Below are 14,043 nucleotides of genomic sequence, written 5' to 3'. Positions count from 1 at the left end.
CAAAATTTTAAAACTGTAAGATAAGATGGTCTTGCCATTATACTATGATATTTTATTTTTAGAATGATAAGGTACATGAGTCCCAGTATCTGCTTTACAGCATGAAAGAGACTTGTGAAAAAGCAGTTTGAAGTCCATGATAGTGGAGCATTAAAAAAGCCTTTTGAACTTTAATAACTAAATTTAAATAGGACGACTTTAAATGATAATCATGTACAGTCATCCCTCAGTATCCTTGGGGATTGGTTTCAGGACCCTCGTGGATACCAAAACCCACAGATACTCAAGTCCCTTATATAAAATGGGGTAGTATTTGCATATAACGTATGCACATCCTCCCATATACTTTAAATCATCTCTAGGTTAGTTATAATAATAACTAGTACAATGCAAATAATATGTAATTAGTTGTTATACTGTGTTATTTAAGGAATAATGACAAGAAAAGAAGTCTGTGCATGTTTAGTATAGACACAACCATTTTTTTTCCCAAATGTTTTCAATCCACAATTGATCCAATCCGTGGAATGCAGAACCGTGGATACATAGGACTGACTATATATTGTTTATAGGCATTTTGATACTTCCTATGAGTATAATGCCCATTTAACTTTATTTTTTTTCTTTTCAAAGCCATATGAAGGATTAAGGCCTCAGGATCTTCGTAGACTAAAAGATATGCTTATTGTGGAAACTGCAGACATGCTTCAGGCTCCTCTCTTTACTGCTGAAGCTTTACTTCGAGCTCATGGTAATGAAAGAAATGTCTTATGCTTCTAAGAACATGAGTAACTTTTGAAACTTCTGAGTTTTTAAAAGGGCTATTTTTGTATTTGAATACAGAACAAAATGGTCTGTTAAAAAAGCCTAAGTTGTGTTTTGTGCAGTTGTTACTTCTATACTCAGTTCCTCATAACATCTTGTATTTTGAAGTATAAATTGGCATATATCTAAGAGGAGAAACTGGAAAATTCTTTTTAGAAATTGAGCTACTAAAGCAAATTATAGATTGTCTAATTTTAGAAATGTGTCTAATTTGAGTGAGATTGAGCATTGAAATCCATAGTCCTAGCATTGGTTTTGACATTAATTTTTGCTGAAGTCATTCAAGTATAAAATTATGGTAGTTCAATTAAATACCTAAGAATTGTGCTATTAGTATTGTCAATTGTATTTATTTTATATAGTAGCTATTTCTCCCCATGAAGTACACAAAGTGAAGTTAAAGGGTCACCTTGGAAATATATTGTCCCTTTTAAGGGTGGTTTTCTTGTTTTTTGTTTTGTTTTGTTTTGTTTTTTAGACATAACTAACTTTGTATAAGAAAATTTTCCTAAGTGCTCAGTTTAAGTTCTCTATAATCCTTATGACAGGCATTCCAGGAGCTCTCACATGCTGGATTGGATCCTCTCATTGCCCACGATATTTGACATTTTGGCTGGTTTCAAAGAAAAGTATTTTCTGGTTTAAAAATATTCTTAAAAAGATAAAGGTAAATGCAGAATTTAAAAAATAAAAACTAAAAATACATTTAAAAAGAAAAGTAAATGGCTATTCTATTCCAGTCATTTTGAGGCCCTAGCTGGCTATTTTAACTATAAAACTTTATGATCTGTACTAAAATAGAATGCCACCTTCCAAAATTTTTATATAATCTTTTGATCAGAAGAAAATATAAAACTCCCTATTTTATCATTTGTTGATCACCACTGTTAATAATGTGGTATATAACCCTCCAGAATCACTACCAAAAAAAGATATATATGGAATATATATATTATATATAAAATATATATAATTGTATATAAATATATATATAATTATATAAATATATATAATTGTATATAAATATATATAATTATATAAATATATAACTGTATATAAATATATATACAATTATATATGAAATATATAATTATATATAAAATATATATAATTATATAAAATATATATAATTATATATAAAATATATATAATTATATATAAAATATATATAATTATATATAAAATATATATAATTATATATAAAATATATTATATAATATACATATAATTATATATAAAATATATAATTATATATAAAATATATAATACATATATACACACACACACACAGAAACACACTTTTTTCTTTTCTTTTCTTTTTTTTTTTTTGAGACAGAGTCTTGCTCAGTTGCCCAGGCTGGAGTGCAGTGGTGTGATCTTGGCTCACTACAACCTCTGCCTTCCAGGTTCAAGCAATTCTCATGCCTCAGCCTCCTTAGTAGCTGGGATTACAGGTGCACACCACCACACCCGGCTAATTTTTGTATTTTTAGTAGAGACAAGGTTCCATCATGTTGGCCAGGCTGGTATCTAACTCCCAGTCTAGGTGATCCACCCGCCTCGCCCTCCCAAAGTGCTGGGATTACAGGCATGAGTCGCCACACCCAGCCTACCTTCAGTATTGATGTTTCCGACAGTTCTACAATTGCCATTCTTTTCCCACCTTATATACCTGTAGCTCTTAAATTTTAATGTAAATAAGAATTGCCTGGGAAACTAAATGTAGATTCCTAGGAATAACCCCAGAGAATCTAAGTCATTAGGTCTAGTATAAGGCCTAAAAATATGTGTTGTGAACAAGTCTACCAAGTGGACCATTCTCTGAGAAAGATTGCTGTGCACATTTATCTCATAAAATCGGTAGCTTCAAAAACCACCTAAACAGTAAAGATTGTGTCTACATTCTGACTTTAATCAAGTATTCTACTGTATTTCTAAAAGCCTATTATTTCTCACAATCTATGGATGATCACAGCTGGACTCATCATTTCTCCCATTGTATTGATTAGTGGGTAGCAATATTCACCTAATTTTCCTAGCCAGAAACTTGAAAGTCATATTTTAGTCCTCTGTCTCTATTATATTTGGCCACAGTCCCATTATTTCTCTTTCTAATTATCTTTCAGCCTCCTCTCACCCTCCCTAGCTCTTTCAATTCCCACTGCCACTGACTTAAGGCTGTCATTACTTTTCATCTAAATTGAAGTTCCCAGAGTCCCAGTCTCCAGTTTTACCATTCTTCTTTTACCCAACTAATTTCTCATACTGCCACTATTGTGTTCTTTTAAAATGGAAACCTGAGCATGTCATTCCCCTGCTGAAAACCCTTCACTGGCTTGCTACAGACTTAAAATCATCCAAAATTTTTAGTAGACTTTATGACACATAATCTTTACCTGGACTGTCAGTCTTCCCATTTCTTTCCCTTTCCCACTCCGAATTGTCCTTAGACATCATTTCTTCTAGGAAACCTTTCCTGAGTGTGTCTTCCGAAGTCTCAATTGGGACCCATATAACGGGTCTATTCCTATTTTATCCCATGCATATATGTGTCATACACTTAGAATGGAATATTGTAATCTCTTTATTTGCTTCTTTTCTTTTATATTAACCTTGAAGCTCCTTGAAATGGCAACTTTTAATTTTTTTTTTGTTTCCATAATACCTAATATATATTAATCACTCAGAAAACAGTTTTGGAATGAATAGATAATATGCCAAAAATATTTTTTTATATTTTTTGAAAACCAGTGTTTTTGTTGTAAAATTATATTTTTTATTGCCATGTTTATAAACTTCAAAGTAAATTCTATAGAAAAAATTTTAGACCTGAGTAAAAAAAGCAAATTTAGAAATTCTGAATAGTTTTTAAAAACAAAATATTTTTGGCCGGGCGCGGTGGCTCACGCCTGTAATCCCAGCACTTTGGGAGGCCAAGGAGGGCGGATCATGTGGTCAGGAGATCAAGACTATCCTGGCTAACACAGTGAAACCTCGTCTCTACTAAAAATACAAAAAATTAGCTGGGAGTGGTGGTGGGCGCCTGTAGTCCCAGCTACTCAAGAGGCTGAGGCAGGAGAATGGCGTGAACCCGGGAGGTGGAGCTTGCAGTGAGTCGAGATCATGCTACCGCACTCCAGCCTGGGGCACAGAGCGAGACTGTCTCAAAACAAAAACAAAAACAAAAAACGAAATATTTTCTTTTTAGCCTATAATAATGCTTAATAGTCATAATGTAAAAAACTTGTACAGAAACACAAAATACCTTAAATTGTGTTTCATTATGTTAGGGTTCATAGCACCAGAAGGTATACTCTGTCCATTGCTTGAGATTTTTAAAATGCAAGGTCTGCATTTAAATATAATGTAGAGCTGGCAGAAAAGGAGAAGCTGGTCATCATTGGGGAACCACTGCGTCATAGTTGTACTGGTTAGGATAGGCTGCTGCTGAACAAAAATGTAGGATTAAATACAGTAAACGTTTCTTAATCATGTAATAGTCCAGAGCATTTCCATTTAGATTAGGTAGGATGTGGACTCTGGTCAGGGACTGAGACTGACTGGAACCTTGCCATCTTAAACAAAATAATTTCTTTTTTTTTTTTTTTTGAGGCAGTCTAACTCTGTCAACCTAGGCTGGAATGCAGTGGCACAATCTTGGCTTACTGCAACCTCTGCCTCCTGGGTTCAAGCGATTCTCTTGCCTCAGCCTCCCGAGTAGCTGGGATTACAGGTGCACACCACCATGACGGGCTAATTTTTGTATTTTTAGTAGAGATGGGGTTTCACCAGATGGGGTTTGGCCAGGCTGGTCTGGAACTCCTGACCTCAAGTGATCCGCCTGCCTCGGCCTCCCAAAGTGTTGGGATTACAGGCATGAGCCACCGTGCCTGGCCAACAACATCACTTCTGAGGTTGTCTTGGGGGTTATCTAGGTCTACTAGTTACAGTAGCCAGCTAGTCAGAAAGAGAAAAGAGCCTGAAGGAACAATTGTGGGAAGTTTTATGAGCCACTCCTGGAAGTGGCATTTGTCACTCCTGCACGTATTTCATTCATTGACCAGAATTCAGTCACATGGCCACACCTCACTGTCATGTGGCCATACCTAACTGCAAACAAAAAAAATGTGTCTACACTATAGCATTTTTGTGTACAGATAGCCATCTTTGCCAAAGGTCTCTACATTCAGCCAAATCATATAGTGTTCATAACTCTTAAGCTATAGTATCATATGGAATCTAACTTAACCTATAATTTCACCATAATTAAAACAAACATTTTTATCCCTATTTTTTACACATTGTATCATTAAATATTATTAAATGATCAACTCTATTTAAACATTGATATTTTCCTAAATTAATTGTTTTACAATAAGATGAAACCCAACTGAATTTTCGTGCTTGGCATTGATAACTTACTAAAGCATTGTTCTGTATTTCATTCCCCTATTAGGGCGTAAAATAGAGGCTAATTCAGGTTTTCAAGTGAGCATCTCTTCTCTGTTGTTTAGGTAGTATCAATGACATTTGATAAGCAAATAAGATTTACAGAGATAAGTGATGCTTGTGAGTTAGTGCACATAACTACAGTTTACTATAATTGCTCTTAAAGCCAGGACAGGCTGTGTTTTAGAGCTATTAATCTGAACCATTAGGAAGATTTATAGATTGTATCCTTGATAACATTCATTCATTTTTATACAGGAAAATAGTTTTGAGTATTATACTATGTTGTCAAATATAATCCCAAGGTAATGAAGTTGATGTAGATTAAGCAGATGGCATAAATATTTAGCAGTATTTGTTAAATGGAGTTGAATTTTAAGAAGGACTATGTTAGGAATACAAAGGTCATTCTCTGAGTATTTCCCCAGTAATAAAAGTAACTTATGTAATTGAATATTACCTAATGAAAAAATGAATATAATTTACAAAATATGTGACTGAGGCTAATTTGCTTGTGCTTAGAATAAAATTGTATTGAAGCATTATTTTTAACTCCTTTGGAGGTTCATCATCTTCCAAGCAATTAAACATTCGTGTTCCCACATCTTCTCTTCTCATTCTGTTCTTTTCCTGGGAAATGTTACCTTCTCCCAAGACTTTTGGAAATAATACATTTCTCCCCCCTGGACTAGACCTCTCTTCTGAGCTCCATATTTCATACTGTATATAATTGCCTATGTGAAAACCCTTCCAGTCTATCTCAAAGCTACCTTAAACTCATCGTGTTTTAAACTAAGATCAGTTCTTGGAACTGAACCTGGTTCTCTGGTGTTCCCTAACTCCATAGATGGCAGCGCCAGCCAACCAACTGGGTATTCTAGGCAGAAACCTGGAACACCAACTTCGACATTTCCTCTCCTATCCTGTCATCACTTAATTGTCAGTTTCACCTCCCCAATCTTAAACTTCTCCCTTTTTCTTCATTTCCACTAGCTGCTATCATCTCTCAACTACACTACAGAAGAAAGTCAGAATAATCTTATCAAATCTAATCATGACAACCTATTCTTCCTATCTCTAGTCCCGATTTTTCATTGACTGCCTATCACTCCTAAACTGAAAATGGAAGTGTTTATTTTTTTTAAATCCTGCATGACTGAGCCCCTGCCTGTTTCTCTAGCCTTATCTCATACAGTGCTTCCCCTCTAGTCCCATGCTGTAGCTACATTGACCTTTTTAATTTCACAAGGGTGTTACCCTCCCTCCTGCCACAGGCCTTTGAACATGCTGTATTCTATCTTTCTAGAATGTCTTTCCCTCCCCCTTTTATCTGGTTAACTCCCACTCATCTTTAGATGTCCACTCCATGCCATTTCCCTAGGGATGTCCTCTCTGACCTCCCTGACTTGAGATTTTTCTGGATGTCTTATTGTTTTCACTTCAGTTTTACTGGTTAAGATTTCAGTCTTTGGAAATTTGTTGAGGCTCGTTTAAGCATGTAATCTGTCTTGATGACTCTATATCATGTGCATTTGACAAGGATGTAATTGTGAAGTTGTTCATCATCGTGTTCTATAAATGTTAATTAAGGTCAGTGGTGTTCTTTAAATTGTCCTTGTTTTTACTAATAAAAATTAAAGACTAGTTCCATCAGTTGATGAGAGAGGGATGTTAAAATTTCTGTTTATGAATGTGGATTTGTATATAGCTCCTCCTTAATGGTGTCAATTTGCTTAATCTATTTTGAAACTCTGATATTAGGCTCATATACATTTATAATTATGTCTTTCTGACTCTTTTCTCACCATGAAATGTCCCTTATCTTTTTTTACTATTTTTTCTTTATCTGATATTAATATAGCACTTCGGCTTTTTTATGCTATTTGAATATCTTGTAAATAGCATTTGGTTGAGTTCTTTATCCATTCTAATGGACTGTTTAGTCCATTTACATTTAATGTAATATTGTTGTGGTTGAATTTAGGTCTTCCATTTCACTGTTTGTTTTCTGTTTGTCTCTTTATTTTTTGCTCTCTGTTCCTCCTTCTCTGTTGTATTTTGAATTAGTTGAATAATCTTGGCATTTGATTTTAATTATCTGTTGGGTTTTTAGCTAATTCTTCTTTGCATTTTATTCTTTAACATGCTGCTTTCTGGGCTGTTGTATATATTCTTATCATTTTATAGTCTATTTAGCATTAGTGTAGTACCACTTCCCATAAAATGTAAGAATCTTGCAACTATGTATGGGGTACATTGCCCCATCCCTTATGCTATCATTATTATAGTACATAATCATAAATATCACAATGCAGTGTCATAATTTTTGCTTTAAACAGCCATATGTATTTTAAATAAACTAATCTATCTTTTTTCTCTGTTCTTCAGATTGGATCATTTCTGTCTCCAAGTTCACCAGATTTTCTCTCTGATCTCTTTTTTATCTCTAAACTGCTGTTAAGCCAACACAGTAAAACATTTTTTTTAGAATTGTTTTTCAGTTCTAGAAGTTACACTTGGTTCTTTTTTATGGCTTTCATTTATTTACTTAGTTTTCCTTGCCTTTTGTACTTTACAAACTATTTTTCTTTATGTTCTTGATCATAAAGTTATTTAAATCCATGGTGATTACTAATTCCAGTATATGGATTACCTCAAGGTTGGTGTCCACTGTTGCATTTTCTGACATTTTCCAGTTTTTCCACGTCTAGTAATTTGGAATTGGATCTTAGACAATTAAGAGTATATTGCTGTAGGCATTATATGTAGGCTTCAGTTTGAGATTTGGAGAGGCTATATCCAGAATCTGTGCTTCCTGTGGCTCTCTCCTTTCTAGGATATCCTCCCTCATGTCCAAAGTGCTCTGGTCACCCTGAATCTAATCTCAGGTTCTTAAGCTAGTAAAATTTCAAGTTTCTGTCCTTGTGCCAAATGTTGTCTGCCCACAGAGAAAAACTTGTACAAATAGAAACTCATACAGTGCTTTTTCATTTTGTCAGACATTAACTCCCCTCCAATTTCTGCCTGCTTTTGGTTGCTCTCTAGTGTCCTCAGATAGTTGTGGTTTACATTTTGTCCAATATTTGTAGCTGTTATCTGTAGGAGAGTTGGTCTGATAGTAGCTACTTTGCCATTACCAGAAGTAGAACTCTATTATATTCAGAGTTTCCTTTATGGTTTTCTTAAGATTACCAGGAGGGCTATCCTATCATTTGTAAATAATGATAATTGTTCCTGCAGCTTTCCCATATCTTTTATCTTGTTTAATTACATTGGCTAGCACTCCTATGTAACATTATAAGTGATGCTTATTATTTTCTTGGCTTAAGTGGAAATTCATTCAGTCACCAATTTGTCCTTTACTGTGTACTAAGCAGTAAACTTTGAGAATTCCAAATGGAGAAGTTGTCTAGAGCTCAGAATCATTTAAGCAAGAAATAGATTCTTGTAATGCATCAGTGAATAGATAATTGAAATTCTGAGAATGGCTTTTGTGTTTTAAATTAGAATTAGGCTATTGGTTTGAAAGAGATTCTGTTTATCGTGTTAAAACAATATCTTTTTCTTACTATTTAAGAGCTCTCTTTTTAAAAATTCAGGAGTAATTTTTCAGATTGTCTTTTTCCAGATCTTTTTTAAAAATGATAATACCGATTTTCTTCTTTGATACATTGGTATTATAAATTTCTTTCCTAATGTTCAGGTGTTCTTATATTCCAGGAATAAGGCATACTTGGGCTTGGGGTATATGTTATGCATATTTCGTTTCCTATTAATGATATTTTATGTAGATTTTGACATTATAATACAGTAAATGCTGTCTTAACCCACATCAACTTAACTTTCAGGATTCTGTTTGTCAAACAGACTGAATGCTTCTGTCTGGGGGGCTCCTTTTCAGAATTGCCATGCACCTGGCTTGAATTGCATGCCAGTTAACAAACCTGATTATCTCAGTTGTACACCTTGTTGTAATTACATAATATAATGGAATGTTACTGATAAAATATGAGTAAATAGTTATTTATTGAAATCTAAGTTGGAGGCTTTGGAAAGTCATGATAAAGGCAAGTTCATTTTAAAATTTTTCTGACTAAATTATGCATGAGTGAAATAACTGAAAAAAAGGGAGGAGATCGTAAAAATCTAGGCCTTTACATTCATATTGCTATCTGAATGTGTTTTAAATCTTAATCTAAGAAAATAACAATGAGAAATGGACAATGTTTTGTGGGTGTAGTTTAGGCAAGAAATAGGAAATAGAAGGAGAATGATAAGTCAAAGAAAAGGGCTTGGCCCTACATAAAAGATTATTAAGGCTAGGTGTAGTGGCTCACGTCTGTAATTTTAGCACTTGGGGAGCCAAGGCAGGAAGATCACCTGAGCTCAGGAGTTCCAGACATACTTGGGCAACATAGTGAGACCTTGTCTCTACAAAAAAATTAAAAAAAAAAAAAAATCTGGGTGTGGTGGCATATGCCTGTAAGTCCCAGCTACTCAGGAGGCTGAGGTAGGAGGATCACTTGAACCCAGGAAGCCAAGGCTGCAGTGAGCCGTTGATCGCCCCACTGCACTCTAGGCTGGGTGACAGAGCTAGACTTTGCCTCAAAAAAAATAAAAATTAAAAAAAGATGAGGAAATTAATATATATGTTTTATTAAATGTTTGAGTTATGTGTATATAATTGTTTTTAATAATTCTGCATTTTACATGTCGTTATTTGTGCTGATAATGTCAAGATTTGCTTTAGGTTAGGTTTTGGCATTTCAGGTTTCTATAATAGCTTTTTAAAAATATCTATGTGACTTGGCTGGGTGTGGTGGCTCACGCCTGTAATCCCAGCACTTTGGGAGGCTAAGGCGGGCAGATAACCTGAGGTCAGGAGTTCAAGACCAGCCTGGCCAACATGGTGAAACCCCATCTCTACTAAAAATACAAAAATTAGCTGAGCGTGGTGGTGGGCGCCTGTAATCCCAGCTACTTGGGAGGCTGAGGCAGGAGAATTGCTTCAACCTGGGAGGCGGAGATTACAGTGAGCCAAGATCGCGCCACTGCACTCCAGCCTGGGCGACAGAGTGAGACTCCATCTCAAAAAAAAAAAAAAAAAAAAAAAAAATATATATATATATATGAATCTTCCTTTTTCTTTATGCTTATGCAAGGACACAAGAATTAATTTATACTTGAATTTTCTTTTTTTTTTTTTTTTTTGTTGTTGAGACTGAGTCTTGCTCTGTCGCCTAGGCTAGAGTGCAGTGGCACTGTCTTGGCTCACTGCAAGCTCCGTCTCCTGGGTTCATGCCATTCTCCTGCCTCAGCCTCCCAAGTAGCTGGGACAACAGGCACCTGCCACCACGCCTGGCTAATTGTTTTGTATTTTTAGTAGCAATGGGGTTTCACTGTGTTAGCCAGGACGGTCTTGATCTCCTGACTTCGTGATCCGCCCGCCTTGGGCTCCCAAAGTGCTGGGATTACAGGCGTGAGCCACCGCACCCGGCCAAAAATTTTTTACCACACCCGGCCAAAAATTTTTTAAAGTTTGCTTATGAAACCATGTGAACCCTATACTTTTTAAATAAATAATTACTGTATTCAGTTTCTCCCAATGTTATTAGTCTGCTCAGAATTACTACCTTTTCATGAGTTCTTCAGCTGTAATCATTTACAATTTCCTGGAATATTATCTACTTCAGTTAGATTTAAATAATAGGAGCATGTGGTTTTATATTGATTTGTTGGTTCAACAGATTTCTGTTGAATATACACTTTAAACTAGGCTCTAGGCCAAGTAACGGAGATATAATCGATTGCAATATAGGTACAAGCTCTGCCCTTAAATAAGTTTACAGTTTGAAAGACATTGCATTTTGTCACAGTTCTTTTAATTTTCTCTCTACATATAGCTGTATCATATTTTCAATTTCAATGTGTATACGCTGAGTTTTCCCGATTGCCTTGGTTTTTATTTTTAGTTCTTTGATTTTTGTCTTTTTTTCCTTTATAGGAAAAAAAGTTTATAGGTTGTCTATCATTTATAGGTTGTCTATCATTTTTTCTATCAATAATTTCTAATGTTTAATTTCTACTTTGCCTTTATCACCTTCTTCCTTTTCTTGAGTTTGATTGGTTGTAGGGTTTTTTTGTTTTTTTTTTTTTAATGATGAGCGCTCAATTACATGTATTATCTTAATCAGAAAATTCTAGTTTTTTTGGTAAGTGTTTTCTTTACTTTGAAGTGTTTTTTCTCCCTTGGCCTTAAAGAACATTAATTTGTGTTTCAAATGGGACCATTCTCTTAATTTGGCCACTGAATTTTTTTTTTAATGATGGCTTTTTTTGTCCCAAGAAATCTTTTGTGCTAATCCTGATTCTCTGTAATGCAGCTGTCTCTCTGCAGCTGTCTCTCTGAACTCTGAGCCCAACCTTGGGTCTAAATAAGAGGCCTACCTGTTCAGCTCTTCCTCAGTTTCCTGAGGGTCACAGATATCAGGTATGCTCATTCAGTTCCAGTGAAAAGAATTAGCCTTACCAGAAAAGAGAACACGCTGTCAGCCACTGTAATTCAGTCAGCATGGCACTTGTTCAAATCTAGACAAATAGACCATTGAAACAGAATAATAAATCCAATTTACAGTATTTGGGAATATAATTTACGTAAAGATGACATTATAGATCAGTGGGGAAAGGATATATAATTCATTAAATGGCCCTAATATGACTGGCCATTGGAATACCAAGAAAAAAAAGGATGAGGGATGTAAAGTCAATTCATCAATTTGTCTAGGAGACTTACAGGTAAATCTAAGGACAGAGAAAAACCTCTGAGTTTCTAAGACAAGAAAGCTAAAGAAGAGATAGACATATTAAAGTATATTGGATTTTTAAATTTTTGTTGTAAGTATACCATAAACAAAGTAAGGAAACATAATTTTGATTTGGAAACAATATTAGCTAATGTTTATTTTATACAAAAGCGTTCTTTAAATTGACAAGAAATTGGTAAATACCCCAGTGCCAAAATGGTGAAAAGATATGGATAGGTAATTCATAGAAGAGCACGTCCAAATGGCCAACAAACACATCAAAAGATGTTTGAATACATCCATTGTGAAGAAAATGCAAATTAAAATAACAGTGAACTATAAGTTTATAAATGTTTAAAAGAACTGTAACACCCATTGCTGTAGAAGAAACTGGTAAGGTTCCTCATTGCTGACAGAAGTAAAAACTGTTATAACCTGCCAGGCTTGGTGGCTCATGCCTGTAATCCCAGCACTTTGTGAGGCCGAGGTGGGCAGATCACTTGAGGTCGGGAGTTTGAGACCAGCCTGGGCAACATGGTGAAACCCTGTCTCTACTAAAAAATATATATATAACTTAGACTGGAGTGGTGGCACATGCCTGTAGTCCCAGCTACTTGGGAGGCTGAGGCACGAGAATCTCTTGAACCCAGGAGGCAGAGGCTGCAGTGAGCCAAGATCATGCCATTCTACTCCAGCCTGGGTGACAAAGCGAGACCCTGTCTCAAAAAAAAAAAAAAAAAATTTTGTCATAACCTTTTTGAAAAGCCATCGAGCATTTTCTTTTAAAAACATGATGGGCCTTAGACTCATTAGTCTCATTTCAGGGAATTTATACCAAGGAAATACCAATATAAACATGAATATATACTTATAACTGCACTGATGTAGATTGCAACCTCATTGTTATGGCAAAAAAAATTGTAAACAAAGTAGGGGGATATTTGAATAAATCGTGATACACAAATTGTTTCACACAGTGGATTAATATGTAGTCATTAAAAAGAAGGAAATAATGTTAAACTAGTTTACTTGGAGAGATTTTCCGGTTGATTAAGTGGGAAAAGGAGAAAAAGTTTATACGATATTCTGCTTATGTAAAATAATCACCAGAAAAACTCTGTATATACACAGATAGTCCCTGACTTAGGATGGTTTGACTTACAATTTTTTGACTTATAATGGTGCTAACCCAATATGCATTCAGTAGAAACCACACTACTCTTGAGATGCTGGGTGACAGTAGTGAGCCATAGCTCCTAGTCAACCACACATTTTCAACTTGTCATATTTTCAGTTTACAGTGGATTTATCAGGACTTAACCCCATCGTAAGTCAAGGAGCATCTGTATTTATATACGTAATTGTTTATTTTCCCTACCTGGAAATATACTCCTTCTATTTTCATTGCATGCCAAAGTCATATTTATCTTGTTAAACTGCCAAACACATTGGCTTAATATAGTTGAAAAAAAAAAAAACCTTGTGTAGAAAATTTCCAGTTATTTGTATTAAGCTATAAAATTTTATGGAATGTTCCTACTGTGAATAATTTACCCTTTACTCTTCTCAGAAATAGTGTGTGATCATGGGACGAACACAGGCTTTGGAATCACAGAAATTGGTTTCAAATCTCTGTGTGAGCTTGGACAAGTTATATAACTTCCTTCAGTCTTGATTTCTTCGCCTAAATAATAATTGAAAAGTTTGCTGGGAGGAATAAATGAAATTATGTAAAACACCTAGCAAAGTAATTGAATGTATTAGTTTGTTGTTTTTAAAGGGTTAGGTTTTTATGGCTCTAGACATTATAGTATGTTTTACTTGGCAATTTTTAAAATGTTCACAGTAGGAAGATAATTTTTTTTAGTTAAGCCAGGTTCAAGATCACTTAATATAGAATTTATACCTAATTCACTAAAACTTTATTTATAACTCTAATTTCTTCAGAAGTTTCTTCTGCTTTCAA

The 14,043-nt window shown here is 34.8% G+C and overlaps 1 protein-coding gene across 9 annotated transcripts in view; it reads left to right on the top strand.

Annotated features, from left to right (window-relative positions):
* ANKIB1 (ankyrin repeat and IBR domain containing 1) overlaps positions 1 to 14,043 on the top strand; it is a 158,952-nt gene that overhangs the window by 84,969 nt on the left and 59,940 nt on the right. For all 9 annotated transcript variants that reach the window (XM_063667575.1, XM_054493871.2, XM_054493872.2 and 6 more), the window contains one exon: positions 634 to 751. In XM_063667575.1, the coding sequence (XP_063523645.1) occupies positions 634 to 751 (118 nt within the window). The remainder of the gene's footprint in view (positions 1 to 633; positions 752 to 14,043) is intronic.

The sequence above is a fragment of the Pongo pygmaeus genome, chromosome 6 (assembly GCF_028885625.2).
Source record: "Pongo pygmaeus isolate AG05252 chromosome 6, NHGRI_mPonPyg2-v2.0_pri, whole genome shotgun sequence".
Lineage (NCBI taxonomy): Eukaryota > Metazoa > Chordata > Mammalia > Primates > Hominidae > Pongo > Pongo pygmaeus.
The sequence above is the reverse complement of the archived record's forward strand: the minus strand, read 5'-3'. Positions and strand labels throughout refer to the sequence as shown.